At 33.1% G+C, this 20,000-nt stretch overlaps 1 protein-coding gene across 7 annotated transcripts in view; it reads left to right on the forward strand.

The window, feature by feature from the left end:
- lrp4 (low density lipoprotein receptor-related protein 4) overlaps positions 1–20,000 on the forward strand; it is a 145,837-nt gene that overhangs the window by 116,952 nt on the left and 8,885 nt on the right. For 3 of the 7 annotated variants that reach the window (XM_087262279.1, XM_087262283.1, XM_087262281.1), the window contains exons 25-35: positions 1,222–1,393; positions 2,059–2,221; positions 4,053–4,278; positions 5,919–6,222; positions 7,363–7,581; positions 9,033–9,167; positions 11,260–11,368; positions 14,172–14,364; positions 15,986–16,099; positions 16,544–16,646; positions 18,908–18,972. In XM_087262279.1, coding sequence (XP_087118405.1) covers positions 1,222–1,393; positions 2,059–2,221; positions 4,053–4,278; positions 5,919–6,222; positions 7,363–7,581; positions 9,033–9,167; positions 11,260–11,368; positions 14,172–14,364; positions 15,986–16,099; positions 16,544–16,646; positions 18,908–18,972 — 1,803 coding nt within the window. Of the gene's footprint in view, positions 1–1,221; positions 1,394–2,058; positions 2,222–4,052; positions 4,279–5,918; positions 6,223–7,362; positions 7,582–9,032; positions 9,168–11,259; positions 11,529–11,870; positions 12,084–14,171; positions 14,365–15,985; positions 16,100–16,543; positions 16,647–18,907; positions 18,973–20,000 lie in introns of those variants that run through there. The other 4 variants (XM_087262280.1, XM_087262284.1, XM_087262282.1 and 1 more) reach the window with 2 other exon arrangements.

A 20,000-nucleotide genomic window follows, 5' to 3' on the forward strand; every position in this document is an offset into this window, starting at 1 on the left:
TAACAATGTATGTGCTTGACAGCTGGGGTCCGTTCTTCGTATGTGGATTACTCAGTTAGCTGGATTTGGATATTGACGATTTGACACGATCCAGGATTGTTTCGTTCTTCAAAGCTGATCCGAGAGTTGTTGTCATGGCAACAGTTCTGCTAGGTCAAACCTGATCGGGAGCAGGTTCAATTCATATAAACAGGATTAGATCGGCTCAGTTCAAGCAAAGATAATACAGAAAGTATGTACCGAATTCTGATATTTACACTTGGGAAAATGGTAAATATTTTTAACTATATATATATATATATATATATATATATATATATATATATATATATATAAAGTTATAGTTATTAATAAAATAAATTAAGTTATACATAGTAATAAAACTTATGCAATCTGCACCCTCAAAATGAAAGTACAAAGACTGCCACCTGGTGGTGCAAAGAGAAAACATATTGATATGAACTTTTTAGATTGCTTTAGTACAAATTGTGTATAATAGAAATGCACAATATGTGACTTTTTTAAAGCAATAATACATTTCAGCAGTCATAAACATGTTTTGATAGTTAATATGACGGTGATTTGATGCTTCACAAAAGTTGCAGACGCCTTTACCAATATGAAAATGCTTTTGTAAACAACCAGTTATTCTTTACACCGATTAAACAACGGCTACTATAATAAAGAAAATCTTTTCTAAATGTAGAACTAAATACACTGATTTGCATTGAAATACATGATGAATACTCTTGACACATGAAAGTGTAAAGCCTGCAGCTCACAACAAATGTGGAAGGTTATTGCGTGTCATATTTAACAAGCCGTTTACTGCTAATTTGATGTAATTTTGCTCACATGGATAATTGAATATTAATCAGATGATGTCATTACGCTGCTGTGCCGTCAGCCAATCGTTGCATAGCTGATCATGATTTCGAGGATCGATAGATCTGTCCTTCACAACACACGCAGCGATCTCAGATCAGTTCATCCAGACATTCTAATCTGATTCGCGAACTTGTTTGAAGAACCAAATTAGCGAGAGATCAGTTATCAAGATTAAAAGATCCAGGATCTTAGATCATTTAAGCGAGGTACGAAGAACGGACCCCTGTACTATAATGGAGCCACAATTCTTGTGAAAAGCACTGTAAATAATACATTTGAATTTGTCCATTCAATTTTGGACCCATTTAAAGTGTTCTTCCTCTTGTGTTTCAGGTCTGATGACCACTGATGGTCTGGCTGTGGATTCAGTGGGCAGGAAAATCTACTGGACAGACACCGGCACAAACCGCATTGAAGTTGCTAATCTCAACGGCTCCATGAGAAAAGTGCTGGTGTGGCAGAACCTGGACAGCCCTCGTGCCATCGCTCTCTACCATGAGATGGGGTACAGCGTTTCTTTTTCACTGAGCAAAACAAGTTAATCCAGAAATGTTTTTAAGATCATACAGCATACAAACCCCACAATGCTAGCAAACATGTAATGAGACCAAATAAAAATTATGATATAGGAAACCCACCCTTTTTTTCTTGTATGCGTTTTGGTTTGGTTTATTTACTAATTAACATCATTTGCATTTGTTATTTAATATGCATGTAATATATCTGATGTTTTCAATCTCTGGGTCTAGACCAGGGATGTCCAAACTCGGTCCAGGAGGGCCGGTGTCCTGCTTAGTTTAGCTCCAGCTTGCTTCAACACACCTGCCAGGACGTTTATAGTATATCTTGTCAGAGCTTGATTAGCTGGTTCAGGTGTGTTTGATTAGGGTTACTAATAACTGATTTCTTTTATCTTTGCCATGACGAGAGAGTGCACAATATTTGACTTGATATTTTTCAAGACACTAGTATTAGCTAAATGTGCTCCTGCCAGACCCAGAGATTGGCTGAATGGATTCATAAATAGTAAAACTCGCCTGTTTTATTCTAGGGGAGCTGTAATTTAATCTTTTTTATTTTATTTTAAGTGGAGTGTTTATTTTATGATGGTCTTGCAGTGGTGCACATTCCCAGTATGTGATAATTAATAGTGTAATGCTGTGTTTTCAGATACATGTACTGGACAGACTGGGGTGAACATGCCAAGCTGGAGAGATCCAGTATGGATGGGTCGGATCGTGTGGTTCTGATTAATAATAATCTGGGCTGGCCGAACGGACTGGCTGTCGATAAAGCAGGCTCTCAGCTGCTCTGGGCTGATGCTCACACTGAGGTTAGTCTGGGTGCAAGGACACTAGCAGTAAATCCGCTCCTCAGATACTGGGCAAATCAAAGTTGAATTTGAGTTATTTTTTAGCTTATAACAGAGTGTCCATTCAGTCACCAGAGATCAAACGTGCGTGATGTTTTGAACTATTTTTAGATAAAATGTGTATTTCTAAATAATATTAGAGAGCGTTTTTATTTAGGAAATATTTTAAGGGAAATGTTTGAAATGTTTATTAAGAAACTGATCTGATTGCATGCTATATATTGTATATTTAGTGTAGGTTTTGCCATAAATATAGCCAATGCTGCTGATGTAGCATTAAAACATGAATGAATAAGTGAATGAATGAATAAATTAATTAATTAAATAAATAAATAAAATGAATAAATTAATTAAATAAAGTTAAAGATTGAATAAATAAATAAATGAATAAATAAATTAAATAAATCAATAAAATGAATAAATTAAATACATTTAAAGATTGAATAAATAAATTAATTAATTAAATGAATAAAAAAATTAATTGAATGAATGAATAAAATAAATGAATAAATGTATCAAATAATTAAATTAATAAATAATTATACTAAATAAATAAATAAACAAATAAAATAAATAAATAAATATATTTAGTAATATATAATTAATATTTATTTTTGTTATATATATATATATATATATATATATATATATATATATATATATAACAAAAATAAATAATAAATATAAATTATTTAATATATATATTTATAAATTTATTTATCTATTTATTCATTTATTTAGTATAATTATTTATTAATTTAATTATTTGATTCTATATATATTATTAAATATATATATATATATATATATATATATATATATATATATATATATATATATATATATATATATATATATTTAATATTATTCTATATATATTATTAAATTAATAAATGTAATAAATAAATTAAAAACTTTTTAAATAAATAAATAAATTAATGAATACAATAAATAAACAAATAAATTAATAAATTCATTAAATGAATATATAAGTTTATTTAAAAAATGTATGAATTAAATGAATAAAAAATGAATGAATGAATGAATGAATACATAAACAAATAAATAATTTTTAGAACATATTTAGAATCATCGCCTAGAAATAAGCATTGTGTAACTAAGTAAGTTTGTTGCATTTAAAATGTTATTTTACAGTTATTTAAATAATGTACCGGTGTGTGATGCTTAATATTGAATTGATGATATTTGATTTATTTAAACTGTTCATCGATTTAAGATTATAACTCTGTGTGTCCCTTCAGTCATGAGTAAACATGCCTGATATTTTGAACTGACTTTAGAACATATTTAGAATTGTCGCCTAGAAACAAGGATGGTGTTTCTAAGTGAGTTTGTTCTATTCATAGTTATTTTAAAATTAAATGTGTCTGTGTGAGAGTTTATCAGTTTAATGATGTAGCAAAGACAGCAAGGGCATGATTTTTAAATCTGATTTTAATATTGTTTATTCTGATTTATGATTTTTTAAATTATTGAATATAAATATTATATATATATATAGTTGGTGTCAGAATTATTAGCCCCCCCTGAATTATTAGATTCCCTGTTTATTTTTCCCCAATTTCTGTTTAATGAAGAGAAGATGTTTTCAACACATTTCTAATCATAATAGTTTTAATAACTCATCTCTAATAACTGATTTATTTTAACTTTGTCGTGATGACAGTAAATAATATTAGACTAGATAAGAATACAATAAGAATTAGAATACAAATAGAAATGTTGTGATAATTGTGTTATAAAGCAGAATATGTGTGTGCTTTTCTGTTAGCGTATCGAAGCGTCGGACCTGAACGGCTCGAACCGCAGGACTCTGGTGTCTCCTGTCCAGCATCCGTACGGTCTGACCGTCCTGGGCTCTCACATGTACTGGACAGACTGGCAGAGCCGCAGCATTCACAGAGCAGACAAAAACACAGGAGAAAACGCCATCATCATCCGCTCCAGTCTGCCCGGACTCATGGACATACAGGCTGTGGACCGCACCGCATCAGCTGGTACCACAGCACTACACGTTTACCATGCTATGAGAATGTTAACTAATCAACTAAACTGATATCTTAACCACACTACAAGTGTTACATTAATTACAGTTGAATATTGCATTAATAATAACCACTAATCAAACCAATAGCTTTACCATACTATGAGAATGTTACATTGAGCACTGTTGAATAGTGCATTAAAAATAACAACTACACCCACCGGCCACTTTATTAGGTACACCCTACCAGTATCAGGTTTATGGTTGATCCCCTTTTTGCCCTCAGAACTGCCTTAAACCTTCGTGTCAGATTCAACAAGCTACTGGAAATATTCCTCAGAGATTTTGCTCCATGTTGACATGATGGCATCACGCAGTTGCAGTTGCTTCACATCTATGATGTAAATCTCCCGTGTCACCACATCCCAAAGCTGCTCTGTTGGATTAAGCTCTGGGGACTGTGGCGGCCATTTGAGTACAGTGAACTCATTGTCATGTTCAAGAAACCAGTCTGAGATGATTCACGCTTTATGACATGGTGCGTTATCCTGCTGGAAGTAGCCATCAGAAGATAGAGACACTGTGGTTATAAAGGGAGGGACATGGTCAGCAGCAATACTCAGGTAGTTAACACGATGCTCAATTGGTACTAATGGACCCAAAGAGTGCCACGAAAATATCCCCACACCATTACACCACCACCACCAGCCTGAATCGCTGATACAAAGCCATGCTTTCATGTTCACGTCAAATTCTGACCCGACCTGTGGCAGCAGAAATGGAGACTCATCAGAGCAGGCGATGTTTCTCCAATCTTCTATTGTCCAGTTTTGGTGAGCCTGTGTGAATTGTAGCCTCAGTTTCCTGTTCTTAGCTTACAGGAGCGGCACCCGGTGTGCTCTTCTGCTGCTGTAGCCCATCCGCCTCAAGGTTGGACGTGTTGTGCGTTCAGAGATGCTCTTCTGCAGAGCTCGATTGTAACGAGTGCTTATTTGAGTTACTGTTGCCTTTTTCGTACCAGTCTGGCCATTCTCCTCTGACCTCTGGCATCAACAAGGCATTTGCACCCACAGAACTGCCGCTCACTGGATATTTCCTCTTAATCAGACCATTCTCTGTAAACCCTAGAGATGGTTGTGCGTGAAAATCCCAGTAGATCAGCAGTTTCTGAAATACTCAATCCAGCCCGTCTGACACCATCAACCATGCTACGTTCAAAGTCACTTAAATCCCCTTTCTTCCCCATTCTGATGCTCGCTTGAACTGCAGCAGATTGTCTTGACCATGTTCACATGCCTAAATGCATTGAGCTGCTGCCATGTGATCGGCTGATTAAAAATTTGCGCTGAAGAGCAGTTGGACAGGTGTACCTAATAAAGTGGCCGGTGAGTGTATGTATTTACTGTGTGTGAAAGGTACAGTATTAAGCCATGTGTGTCGGCGCCAGTAGCCTAGTGGTACTGTGCACCAACATATAGCACCGATGTGCTCACGGCGACCCGAGTTTGATTCCAGTCTCGAGGTCCTTTGCCGATCCTTCCCCTCTCTCTGTTCCCAATGATTTCCAGTCTAAAATGTCTACTGTTAATAAAGGTGAAAAACCTCTTAGAAAAAAATAATAATAATTATAAGCCGTGTGTAATCTGTTTGCAGGACTGAATAAATGCGGCCGGAGGAACGGCGGCTGCTCTCACCTGTGTTTGCCGCGGCTCAACGGGACGTCCTGCGCATGTCCAACCGGCGTCCTGCTGAAGGCGGACGGACGCTCCTGCGAGGATCTGCCTGAAACATACCTGCTGTTCTCCAACCGCGTCAGCGTCCGCAGGATCTCTCTGGACACACACGACCACACGGACGTGTTCGTGCCGGTGGCAGAACTGCAGAACGTCATCTCACTGGACTATGACAGCGTGGAGAGGAAACTCTACTATACTGACGTCTCGCTGGACGTCATCAGGTGATGCCACAGTGGGCTCTATATGCACAGCTAGTGTTTTCAGCCAATCATAAACTTCTGGTGAAAAGTTAATGTGACTATTTTCAATTTCATATGGTTTCTTTTACAGCACTGATGTTGTAATGTAATTAAAATACAATCAGTGAAATAGATTTAAGCATTAATTTAGACGTTCAAGCGTAAAACGAGACTAGTAGCAGCGAACGAGCACAGAAACTCCATTGAAAATTCTGGAGCAAAACACATTTACATACATTAAAAGTAAATTAAATTCATTTAATTTTATCGTAAATCAAGCAGTGGAGATCACAGATTTTTCAAGATGTCAGATCTTAAATGTGGTGATTTTGACAGTGCACAGGAAGCGCTTGGGCTGTCTGAAAATTAAAAGTCTGTGAATATACCACATTAACCCTTACGCCCTATTCACACGGGGCGTCAGCGTCAACGCTTCCCATTCACTTTAAATGGGTGACGTCAGGCGTTCCCGAACTGCATTGTGGATCCGTCGGCACCGATTCAGAAGCGTTGCTCGCTGGAGAAGTTGGGACTAGCTCAACTTTTCAAGCGCCAACGGAAGCGTCAGCCAATCAGATCGCTGTATGCAAATGCACCAGCTCAGACAGTGGCCTATTGCTGACTAGATTTCATTGGCTGACGCTTTTATCGCTTCACGATAAACGATCGCTTCAGCCCCAACTTCAGACACGCCTTCAGTCAAGCAATGATGCTGAAGCCCCGTGTGAATAGGGCGTTAAAGCCTGCATGAATCAGAAGTTACTGAGACTTTTATTTCAGTATGTTCGGATATACTAAAACTGAATATTAAGTAGGGGGTGGGGCTTTCTTTATCGCATCATTCTCATTGCAAAGGAACTGTAAGAGGGGCGTGGTTCAGTATTTTAATATACAGTTGCAATGGAATCTTTAGGTTGCACTTCAAACGCAGAAGGAAATGGTCAGACTTTGATTGAAGATCACCAAAACAAGCACATGAATATCAATGCGAGCTAGTAATGGGAGAAACGAAGCATTTTAAAGATTTTTTGACTTATGCTGCTTATTCATAAGACATTTATGCGGAAAAAAAAATTTAAGTTCTAAAAACATAAGCTATATATCATTATGAATTGTTTTCAGACGGGTGAATCTGGACGGCAGTGATATGGAGACGGTGATCAGTTCAGGTTTGAAGACCACTGATGGGCTGGCTGTGGACTGGGTCGCTCGAAACATGTACTGGACTGACACAGGACGAAACACCATTGAAGTGGCTCATCTAGATGGGACATCACGGAAAGTTCTGGTCAACAATAGTCTGGATGAACCCAGAGCCATCGCTGTGTTCCCCAGCAAAGGGTGAGAACAGCAAACATATTATCATTTATCATTTACAAGATACCATTTGAGATATAGTGAAGTATCTGTAATTATTGTAATATAATATAATATAATATAATATAATATAATATAATATAATATAATATAATATAATATAATATAATATAATATAATAATATACCAGGGATGGGTTGCAGCTTGTAAGGGCATCCACTGCGTAAAACATATGCTGGATAAGTTGACCATCTTTCCGCTGTGGTGACCCTAGATTAACAAACTAAGCTGAAAAGAAAATTAATAAATAATAAAATAAAATTAAATTAAATAAAATTAAATTAAATTAAATTAAATTAAATTAAATTAAATTAAATTAAATTAAATTAAATTAAATTAAATTAAATTAAACAAGTTTTTGTTATTAAATTAATTATTATAATATAATAAAATGAAATTAAATATAAATAAAATAAATTTGAATAAAATAAAATAAATAAAATAAAATAAAATATAGCAAAATATAACATAATATTATATAAAATAATAAAATAAAAAATAATATAAAATAAAATATAATACAACCATTCATTCATTCAATCATTTTCCAGCCGCAACCCATCTCTGGGAAATATAATATAATATAATATAAAATAAAATAATATAATACAAAATAATATAATATATTATAATATAATATAATATAATATAATATAATATAATATATAACCTAATCAAATCAAAAATAAATGTAAAAATATATAAATAATAATTAAATATATAAATAAAAATAAATATTGGCAGCCAATACATCCGCTTATCCCTACTATTATTACTTATAAACATGTTTAAAAAATAATTAAATATATAAATGATGATAAATATTGGTGAATTGGGTGGGCTAAATTGGCCGTAGTATATGTGTGTGAGTGAGAGTGTATGGAATTTCCCAGTGATGGGTTGCGGCTGGAAGGGCATCCGCTGCATAAAACATATGCTGGATAAGTTGACGGTTCATTCCGCTGTGACGACCCCTGATTAACAAAGGGACTAAGCCAAAAACAAAATGAATCAATGATAAATATCGGCAGCCATTACTCCAGCTCATCCATAGTATTATTACTTATAAACGGATATAAATATAATTAAATATGTAAATAATGATAAATATCGGCAGCCAATGCATCATCTGATCCCTATTATTACATATATAAATAATAATTAAGTATGTAAATAATATTAAACCTCGACAACCAATACATCTGCTTATCCCAAATATTATTACTTATAAAAAAATAATAAAAAATGTAAATAATAATAACAAATCTTTGCAGCCAATACATCAGCTCATCCCTAGTATCATAACTTGTATAAATAAAAATGAAATGTATAAATAATTATCCCAGCAGCCAATACATCAGCTCATCCCTAGTATTATTGCATATAAATGCATCAATGATTGTGTTGTCTGTCAGGTTTTTGTTCTGGACGGACTGGGGTCACATAGCGAAGATTGAGCGAGCGTTTCTGGACGGCACAGACCGTAAAGTCCTCATCAACACTGATCTGGGCTGGCCGAACGGTTTGACGCTGGACTACGACACTCGCAGGTAATACAGCAGAAAACACTGTAAAACACTCCAGAGTCTTAATCTCTGTTCTTTTTTATTGCTTTAAAGTGGACCCATTCTGCAAAAATCTCTTTTATAAGAGGGTTAAAAGCAGCAGTGTGTGAAGATAACCATATTTTAAGGGCAATTGTTTTAATAGTTTAATGGAAATTCGTTCATTCTATTGTTTATAATCAGACTTGATGAAATTTGATTGACATTCACATATACATGTCATCAAAGAGGGAAAGCCCCGCCCACTCGTGACAATCTCTCCTTTATTAGCATAAACAGTCCTGGGTGAGAAGCAGCCGTCTGCTATTAGAGTTTTGAATCTGCCACTATGCTGACACACAGGAATTTGTAGCTCCGCCCTCTTCTGAAAAGAGCACAATCTCATTTGCATTTAAAGCGACAGTCACCAAAACACCACAATTAGAATCAAAGCCTAAAAGGGTCAGTTTTCAGAGACTTATAAAACATCATCTGTGTGGTATTTTGGGCTGAAACTTCACACACACACTAGACGCATCAGAGACTTGCTTTACATCTTGTAAAAAGAGGCATAATAGGTGTTTATCAGGATGTAAGAGAGCCACTGATCTATAAAAGCAGCATTATTTATAATATAGATCAGTGAAGTGTGTGTGTGTGTGTGTGTTTTCTGGATGATGCACTTTTAAGGGTGTTTTGGATTTACTGCCACATGTAAACACTGTTATCATCTGCTGTGTTTGTGTGTGTGGTCTTAAATAATGTGACATACACAATATTGCTGGCTTTGAAAAGCATTTTCATTTGAAATGTTGCTGTATTTGTCTTTTGTTCTCTTCAGTTTTGCACCTGGTCTTTGTTGATTTCAGTGCCACTTTCACTAACAATAACTGGCTTTGGTTCACTTTGGTACTTTCCATGAATAGGATACAATTAGCATATTATTTTGGAGTTATAATAGCAACCTTTCATTAATGTGTTGTGTTATTGTGTTTCAATCAATCAATTTATTTTATTTATTTATTTATTTTTATATTTTGTTTTATTATTAATAATAATGTTTTTATATATTTATTTATTTTTATTTTATTTATTATTCTTGATTTATTTTTATTTATCATTTTAATATTTTATATATTATTTATTATTATTTTAGTATTTTATTTATTTAGAATTTATTTTAATATTTATTTTTAAATATTTATTTATTTTTGGTTTATTTATCATTTTTATGTTTCCTTATTTATTTATTTTTATTTATTATTTTATTTACTTAAAAATCTTTTATTACTTTTGTTTTATTAATTAATTTTTTATTATTGATTCTATTTATTTATCATTTTATATGTATATTATATTTATTTTATTTATTTGTTTATGTATTATTTGTTTATTTTAGATATTTATTTATTTATTATTAATTTTTTTATTTACATTTTTTTATTATTTTTTATTTTATTAATAATTTTTTTTGTTTTTAATTTAATTTAAGTTATTTATAATATTTATATATTTTTTATAATTTATTATATATATATATATATATATAATTTATTTATCTATTATTCTTTATACTTTTGTTGATTTATTTATGTATTTTATTATTTTTTTGTTTATTATTATTATTCATTTTATTTATTTTATTTACATTTTTATTTATTTATTTTATTTGTATATTTATTTATTTTTGGTAGTAATGTTGACGTCTACATTAATACCAAACCTATACATCTTTTATTTTGTTATTTATTTTAAATATATATTTTATAACTCGTTTATAATTTTGTTTTTTAAAGCAAAAAGCAAGTTAAAAACAACAAAAAAAGTTTTTTTACTAAAACTATATGAGCTCAACCCCTCACTGGCAGAGCTATGATAAAAACAAAACAATATTGGCTGTTTTTAAGAAAGGGGAGGAGCTACTCTATACCCTGTCCTTTTTCATAGTTTCATAGTTTTTCATAGTTTCATCACAAATGCATATTTGAAAGCACTTCAGGTGATCTTTAGGACTAATTTTGTACCACAATCATGGGAAGTACTTTGCAGAATGTTTAGCTTGACGCAGCACTGACCTGTCACCTGATCTGATGTGTAGGATCTTTTGGGTGGATGCGCACTTGGACCGCATAGAAAGCTCAGACTTGAATGGAAAACTGCGTCAGATCCTCATCAGTCCCGTTTCTCACCCGTTTGCCCTCACGCAGGTATACCTGACCCTCTGTGACCTCACTGACCCATCTCACCTGCACCTCCATATAGGGATGGGCGATGTCTTATTGTATGCGAAATTTGGCGCATAATAAAAAAAAGACCTTATAATACTTGTAATAATGGCGATAAAACCTACAATCATGTAATACTGCAGTGAATTATACAGTAACATGCATGCAATATAGTTATTTTGCGTTTGTTGATTTACACTTTCAATATACTAGAACTTTACTAGAACTTCCTCTGTTAAGCTGCTTTGACACAATCTACATTATAAAAGCGCTTTAGAGGTAAAGATGAATTTAATTTACTTTAACCCTTTCACACAGTATTTTATATGATCAAGAAAAGCTTGATTGGCTGCTTTAATGTGATTGATTCAATTGGCAACCTTGTGAAGCTAATATGGATGAGCTTGAAACTGAAATTGACTGAAACTGTAATTCATTGACTGGCCACTGGGGGCTGCCTCTAAGAGGCAGTAAATGCCCACAGACTGCCATGTTAAACTTTACAGCAGAAAAAAAAGGTGTTTACAGCCTGGTAGCTTGATTATCTGCTTCACTGTGTTTGATTATGGGGGAGCTCTATTGGATAGTGGGCATCCAGGAGCTGTAGAGCTCTTTAAATAGTAAAAAAAAAACATGTAAAATGATTAAAATATAAAAATAAGTGCTTGGAAAAGGTGAATTGAGATTAATCTCATCCAAAATAAAAGTTAGTGTTTTGCAATATATTTTTAAATCATCATTATTATTATTATTATTATTATTATTATTATTATTATTATTATTATCGAAATAAATACCAAGAAATACTGCAAAATGTTGTTAAACTGTCGTTAATATCGTTATCTCAATAAATACCAGAAAACATTGTGAAATATTCTTAAATCATCATTAATATTGGTTTAGCAATAAATACCAAAAAAACAATATATTTTTAAATCATTGTTAATATTATTGCAGTAAATACCAGAAAGTATTGTGATATATTTGTAAATCAGCATTAATATTGTTATTGCAAAAAATACCAGAAAACATTGCAATACATTTTTTAAATTTTCCTTAATAATGTTATCACAATAAATACCAGAAAACATTGTGATATATTTTTAAATCGTCGTTAATTTCCTTGTCGCATTAAATACCAAAATAATGTTGCGATATATTTTTAAATTGTCATTATTATCGTTATCGCAATAAATACCAGAAAACATTGCGATATATTTTAAAATAGTCATTATTATCGTTATTGCAATAAATACCAGAAAACATTGCGATATATTTTAAAATAGTCATTATTATCGTTATTGCAATAAATACCAGAAAACATTGTAATACATTTTTAAATAGCCATTTAACATTGTTATCGTAATAAATACCAAAAAAATTTCGATGTATTTTTATATTGTCATTAATATTATCACAATAAATAACAGAAAACATTGCAATGTTTTAAAATCGTTGTTAATATTGTTATCACAATAAATACCAGAAAATACTGACATATATTTTTAAATCGTCCTTAATATCATTATTGCAATAAATACCAGAAAACATTGTGATATATTTTAAGATCGTCCTTAATATCGTTATCACAATAAATACTAAAAAACATTGCGATATATTTTAATCGTCTGTAATATTGTTATCGCAATAAATACCAGAAAATATTGCAATATATTTTTTAATCGTCACTAATATCGTTATCGCAATTATAAGCATAAAATATTGTAATATATTTTAAAATTGTCATTAATATTATCACAATAAATATCAGAAAACATTGTGATGTATATTAAAATCTTCGTTAATATCGCTGTTGCAATAAATACCAGAAAACATTGTGATATAAATTTTTAATCATGATTAATATTGTTATCGCAATAAATACCAGAAAACATTCTGAAATATTTTTAAATCATCACTTATATCGTTTTAGCAATAAATACCCAAAAAATTGCGATATACTTTTGAATCATTGTAAATATTATCGCAATAAATACCACAAACTATTGTGATACATTTGTAAATCTGCATTAATATTGTTATTGCAATAAATGGCAGAAAATATTACGATAGATTTTTTTCGTCATTATTATCGTTATCGCAATAAATACCAGAAAGCATTGTGATATATTTTAAAATTGTCATTAATATCGTTATCACAATAAATACTAAAAAACATTGCGATATATTTTTAATCATCTTTAATATTGTTATCGCAATAAATACCAGAAAATATTGCAATATATTTTTTAATCCTCATTAATATCGTTATCGCAATAAAAAGCATAAAATATTGCAATATATTTTAAAATCGTCATTAATATTATCACAATAAATATCAGAAAACATTGCGATGTTTATTAAAATCTTCGTTAATATTGTTGTTGCAATAAATACCACAAAATATTGTGATACATTTGTAAATCTGCATTAATATTGTTATTGCAATAAATGCCTGAAAATATTACGATAGATTTTTTCGTCATTATTATCGTTATCGCAATAAATACCAGAAAGCATTGCGATGTTTTTAAGTCGGCATTAATATCGTTATCGCAATAAATACCCGAAAACATTGTGACATGTTTTTTAATTGCCATTATTATTGTTATTACAAAAATTACCCACAAACTTTGCGATTATATATTTGTGAATCCACATATCGCCCATCCCTTTTTCCATCACTCCTCCACCTGTATAACCTCTTCTTCTGCATCTCTCCATTTTCTGACCCTCCTTTTTCTTCCCATCTTTCTGTTTCTGTACCCCTTTTCTTTGTCCCCAGTTGAAACCGGTGTACTCTCCTTTAACCCCTTTTTCCCGAATCTCACAGCAAGAGCGCTGGATTTACTGGACGGACTGGCAGACCAAGTCTATTCAGCGTGTAGATAAGCATACGGGCCGCAGTAAGGAAACTGTGCTGGCCAATGTAGAGGGGCTGATGGACATTATAGTGGTGTCTCCACAAAGACAGAGCGGTAAGACTGAGCACAGACAGACTCAACTGAAGAGCACAAGCTTTTATTTTACACTGTGATGCTGTCATGCATTGATTTGGGGTTATGTATTGGGTAAGGGGAGATGATGCGGGTAAAAACATGCACATGTCAATGTTGAGATTTTGTAGTTATTTCAGTCTAATGGAAAGAAAACATTTGATTTCATTTTGGGGTTTTTTTGTTTCTTTTTTCAAATTCACTTATTTAGTTTTATTTTTTTAAATGTAAAAATATTTTTATTGTTATTTTTAAGGGAAGATGATGCAGGTAAAAACATGCACATGTCTATTTTGAGAATGTTTTTCAGTCTAATAGGAAGAAAATATATATAGTTGAATAAGTGGAATGAACCGCCAACTTATCCAGCATATGTTTTATGCAGCGGATATACCCGCAACCCAACATTCGGAAACACCCATACACTCTCGTTCACCCAAATCACTATGGACAATTTAGTTTATTCAATTCAATTTATTCCAATAGCGCATGTGTTTAGACTGTGGGGGGAAACCCACACCAACACGGGAGAACATGCAAACTCCACACAGAAATGCCAACTGACCAAGCCAGGGCTCGAACCAGTGACCTTCTTGCTGTGAGGCGATCGTGCTACCCACTGCGCCACCATGACGCCCCATGTAATTTAATAATCATTTATTATAATTTTTAATTTTTTTTTAAAGGTTTATTTTTTTTTAAAGGTTTATTTTGAAAAGGTTTTATTATTTTTTTATTATTTAAATGTAAATTATTTATAATTTTTTTTTTTATTATTTAAATAACTTGCAAAAATTGTGCAATTTGTCAGTTTTGAGATTTTCTTGGGAAGAAAATTAAAGTAAAATATTAATTTAATTATTTAGTATTTTATTTTTGTTTTTGTGTCATCTTATCTGTGTAGTTTTAAACTCTCTATTATTTGATTGCTTTTATAGGTTTTTTTTACTTTGCTTTGATTTTTTTATTAAATCCTTTTTTCATGTAATAAAGCTGAAATTAAATATATTTGATGCATTGGGGTAAGATGATGCAGGTAAAAGCATGCACATGTCAGTCTGATGGGAAGACAGCATTCAGAAGCAGTATTTATTTATTTATTTTTTATTTACGTTCTTTGTGTTTTTTTTTTCTAATTTTTTCCCTAAATTAATCTATGTAGTTTTAGCCTTTTAAAAACAATTCATTGTTTTATTAATTTATTTAATGTAAATAACTTGCTTGAATTAAATATATTTGGTGCATACATTTGGGTTCATTGTTTATTTTTAAGGCAGAACAGTGCAGGTATAAACAGCCATTAGTCACTTTTGACGTGTAAACATTCATTCATTTAAAATTTATTAAAATATATATCTTCCAAATATAGACATGTCATTTTTAATAATTATATTTTACTTTAGTTTTTTTGTTCTCTCTCTCTCTCTCTCTCTCTCTCTCAAATATAAATTTAAGTAAATATCCAAAATGCAAAAAATCAATAAAGTTAGTAGTAATTACAGTAGTTATTAAAACTATTTTGTTTGTATTTAGGTTTGTTAACAATAACTAAATGTTGTAGTTGTCGTTGAATTGAGTGTATGAATATTTTGTGTGTTTGTAGGCACGAATCACTGCGCTGCGAATAACGGCGGCTGCACACACCTGTGTCTCGCTCGCAGCAACAGCTTTATCTGTGCCTGTCCTGATGAGGCAGACAGCAGACCCTGCTCTACCAGTGAGACTGACACACACACACACACACTTGCAGACACACAACATACACTCACACACAGATGCATACAGTCACACACATTTTACGTGATTTTTGGGGGCGATTTTTACATTTCTTCTAAGATATTGTTTTTATTTCAGCTTTATGTTAAAAGTCAAATATAAAATGTAATAAATCTAATTCATTTAATTAAATCTAATTAAATTAAAATCGCAAATCAAATATGTATTATATACTTAGTTTATTCCTTTCTCTGTTGTTTTGCCAATTTGACATTAATTTCCACACTTAATTAAATGTCTTGCTTGCCGTTTATTTTTTAAATTCTATTTTAAATATACAATTTTTCTAGATCTATTTTCACCAATGCATGCTTATATCCCTTTATTATTAATCACTAATAAATGAGCATCACTAATAAAACAACTATGCATTATATTTCTCCAGTTGCAGGTCACGTTCCCGCTTCACCTGAGAAAGACACGACAGGAACTCAAACCCCCAGAAAACAGGCCACCGAGAAACCCCACCAGGGCCTGTCACTAGTCAAGTGAGTCAAAAACAAACATCTCCAGTTAAAAACAACAGCTCCCACTTCATATTAAGTAGCTTTAACTGCTATGTAATTACATTAATGCATACATTGGAATTACTTTGTATGTATCGAAGTACATTGTAATGACATTGTGAATACGTTGTATTTAATGTGTTCATCAAGACCCTTCTGGGAGGGAAACGGGTAGTATTAGGGCCAGGTTTGGTGGTAAGGGTAGGTTAAATAGTAGGTTAAAGCTGATTTATTCTTCTGAAACAAGCGTACGTGTATAGTCCGGCGCAGCCTTCGTGCGGTTGCATAGCCCTCGCCATGGTTGACGCCGACGCGCACTTCTCAAAATATATAACTACACGTCGCAACAACGTGCAGAGCAAGCTCTGTGATTGTTGCACATCAACTGGTTCCCATCTTTGAATGAGCGAGTTTGAGCTACTTGTACATTAATGAAGCGTTCAGAAAAAACTAAACACTAGGGTTGGGCATCTAAGCTATAATGCCGATCCGATACGCATCTCGATACAAAGAATACGATCCGATATATTAGCGATACATTTGTGACATATTGCGATGCAACACGATACGATTCACACCCATATCACGATACGATGCGATAATTCAGCACTAACTTATTAGATCAAGTTTATGAGATGATGTGAAAGAGGATGCTGTGCCATTGAATGAGTTTGATTATTTATTAACCAAGCAAAACCAAGACTTTTTTTACAAACTGACTCTTCTCTCAGAGCCAGAGTGTCAGTTTACAGTAGAGGGCCATTTTAGAACATATAGCACATATTATTTAAGTATTTTCAAGATAAACAGAATGTATAAGTGCAATATATATTAAAATCAACATAAAGGTTTAGCATTGCACAACAAGAATTGTGATTTAACTCTTCAACTATGAAAACAAGTTTTACAAAGATATATTTTGCCACTGATTATTCAAAACTTAAGGTGGTGAACTAGCAGTGTTATGCTGCTTTGAAACATCAATGTCACTGTAAACAACAGGCTAATAAAAATATAACAAACCAGCAATCTTCTTGCTGTGAGGTGGTCAAACTACCCACTGTGCCACCGTGACACCCATTATTTTTATTATTATTATTATTAATATTATTATTATTATAATTAAATAAAAATTAACAGGAGGAGGTGTTTAAAACCTTCGTTCTCCGTGACACTAGGCTGAATATCTTTGCAGATGAACAATGCAGTAACATCCGTTATTTGCGTAGAGCGCACAAAACTGTTGCGCATGGAAAAAAACTTGCAATGCTTTTCTCACCACTTTTGGCGCTGGTAGCTACAGTTGAAGCAGTGCGAAAGCCGGGGATGCAGAAACACTGGAAGATGCTTTCACAACAACACCGTGGCGCCGCTTTAAGTGAGATTTCAGATTAGTCGTACTGCCCGCGTATTTTACAGATGCGCGGCACATTTTGCAAATTGCATCTGTCCTGTCATGTCGTCCATCCTTAAATCCATAATGTTGCCATACTTTAGATTTAAAACTCAGTGAGGAATAAAATGTTTGTTTTGCTTCTCGCGCTTTCTGAGGGCGCTCCACTAGCTTCATCCGCACACCTGATACACTGAGTTGTAGTGTGAGTGTACACATCCGCAAATCCGTTGCTAAGGCATACTTTATGTAGGTTGATTAAATTATGCGCCAAAAACAGGTTGACAACACTTGTTAATAAATAAAAAATACATTCTATATTAAAAATATAAGCTGTATCTCGGAAAAATCGATGCATCTCGCAAAAACCGATGCATCTCGATTTGCTTCCAAAATTTCATTCATCCTCTGCTGCTCTACCGATGCACTCGCATCGTGCACGCGCATGACTGCGTATCGATACATATCGATTAATCTTCCCATCCCTACTAAACACCCATGAAGAAACTCAACACAGAGGAACATGAACACCTCACTGGCAGCTAGCGTTTCTGAAGTGTTATTGCAGAGCAACACTAACAGCACGCAGAAGTTTAAATCAGCCCTTAAGAAGAATAGATGGTCAACAGTGTAATCAAAAGTGTTATTGCAGAAATTAATTACAGATTTACATGCGTGCATTTAATTAAGCAAAAGTGCATCACTTCTTTACACAGTAAGCACATTATAATGAATTATTACTTCAGTGTAAGTACATATTAGTTAAGCTCACTTAATATAAAGTGGGACCAAAAATGTGACGATTTCTTTAAAGAATGGAGTCGAATGCAGCGTTTGTTTTTCTCTTCAGCTGTACGGAAATGAATCTCAGCCTGGAGGACTGCTTCCAGAACAGTGTGATATCTGCACCTCGCGGTAAATACATTAGCATTGATACAGCTGAAGGCAAATTGATTAACCCTCCTGTGAAATTTGGATTCTTTCATTCAATATTTCCCATGAGCTGTTTAACTGAGCGTGGACATTTTCAACAGGTTTCCTATAATATATTGTTTTTACTGAAGAAAGTCTTATTTATTTTAGTTTGTCTAGAATACAAGTGTTTTTAAAGTCAGTATAATTAGCAGAATTTTGTTTCTGCCATAGTCTCCTGAACAAACCACAGTTATACAATGACTTGCCTAATTAGCCTAACTTTACCCTAATTACCCTAGTGAAGCCGTTAAATGTCACTTTAAAGGGTCACGAAACACCAGAACACATGTGTTGAGCTGTTGACAGTGGTATATGTGTCCCGCACTGCTAAAAACACTATTAGGACACCTATATTTCACTAAAAAGTGTAAATTGGTTGTTTTTGCGTTATTTCAAGCAAATTCGTACTTCCGGTTTGAAACGAATTTTTGAAGCTGCGTCACGGTCATGAGATAATAGCGTGTATTCCAGCGTGCAGACTGGACGTCTGTGCCAGAGTGTGTCTTATTACGTCTTACAGTGTGATGCATTAATGCATGAGTAAGGCTTGGTTCAAACCAATCAGCGCGCTCTATTGTGCAACTTCATTAATATTCATTACTGTCACAGTGTTTAAACGACAGAGACGCCACGTTGTGTTGGCCAAACAAGCGTGAAGTGTTGCTTTTATAGTTTGCTGCAGTTAGGTTTTGTTTTCATTTTCTCTCTATGAGAGCTCAGACTCACGCGTGGATTAACTGTGTACGCGACGCTCCACAACAATAACTTACGTGTCTAAGGAGGATTATTGTTTACCTGAGAGCTGTTCTCATCTGCAAACGCTGAGATCCGGATTCGCTTGTAGTCTTCTCTTCATAAAGACGCGGCTCTAGTTGCTGGTGATTGTCCTGCCTCTACAGATTTGGTAAGTGAGCGACCAGTGCTCTTTGTTTATTCAGTTCGTATTTTATTCGTATCAAACGAACTAT

Source organism: Danio rerio, chromosome 7 (assembly GCF_052040795.2).
Source record: "Danio rerio strain M-AB ecotype USA chromosome 7, GRCz13ab, whole genome shotgun sequence".
NCBI lineage: Eukaryota > Metazoa > Chordata > Actinopteri > Cypriniformes > Danionidae > Danio > Danio rerio.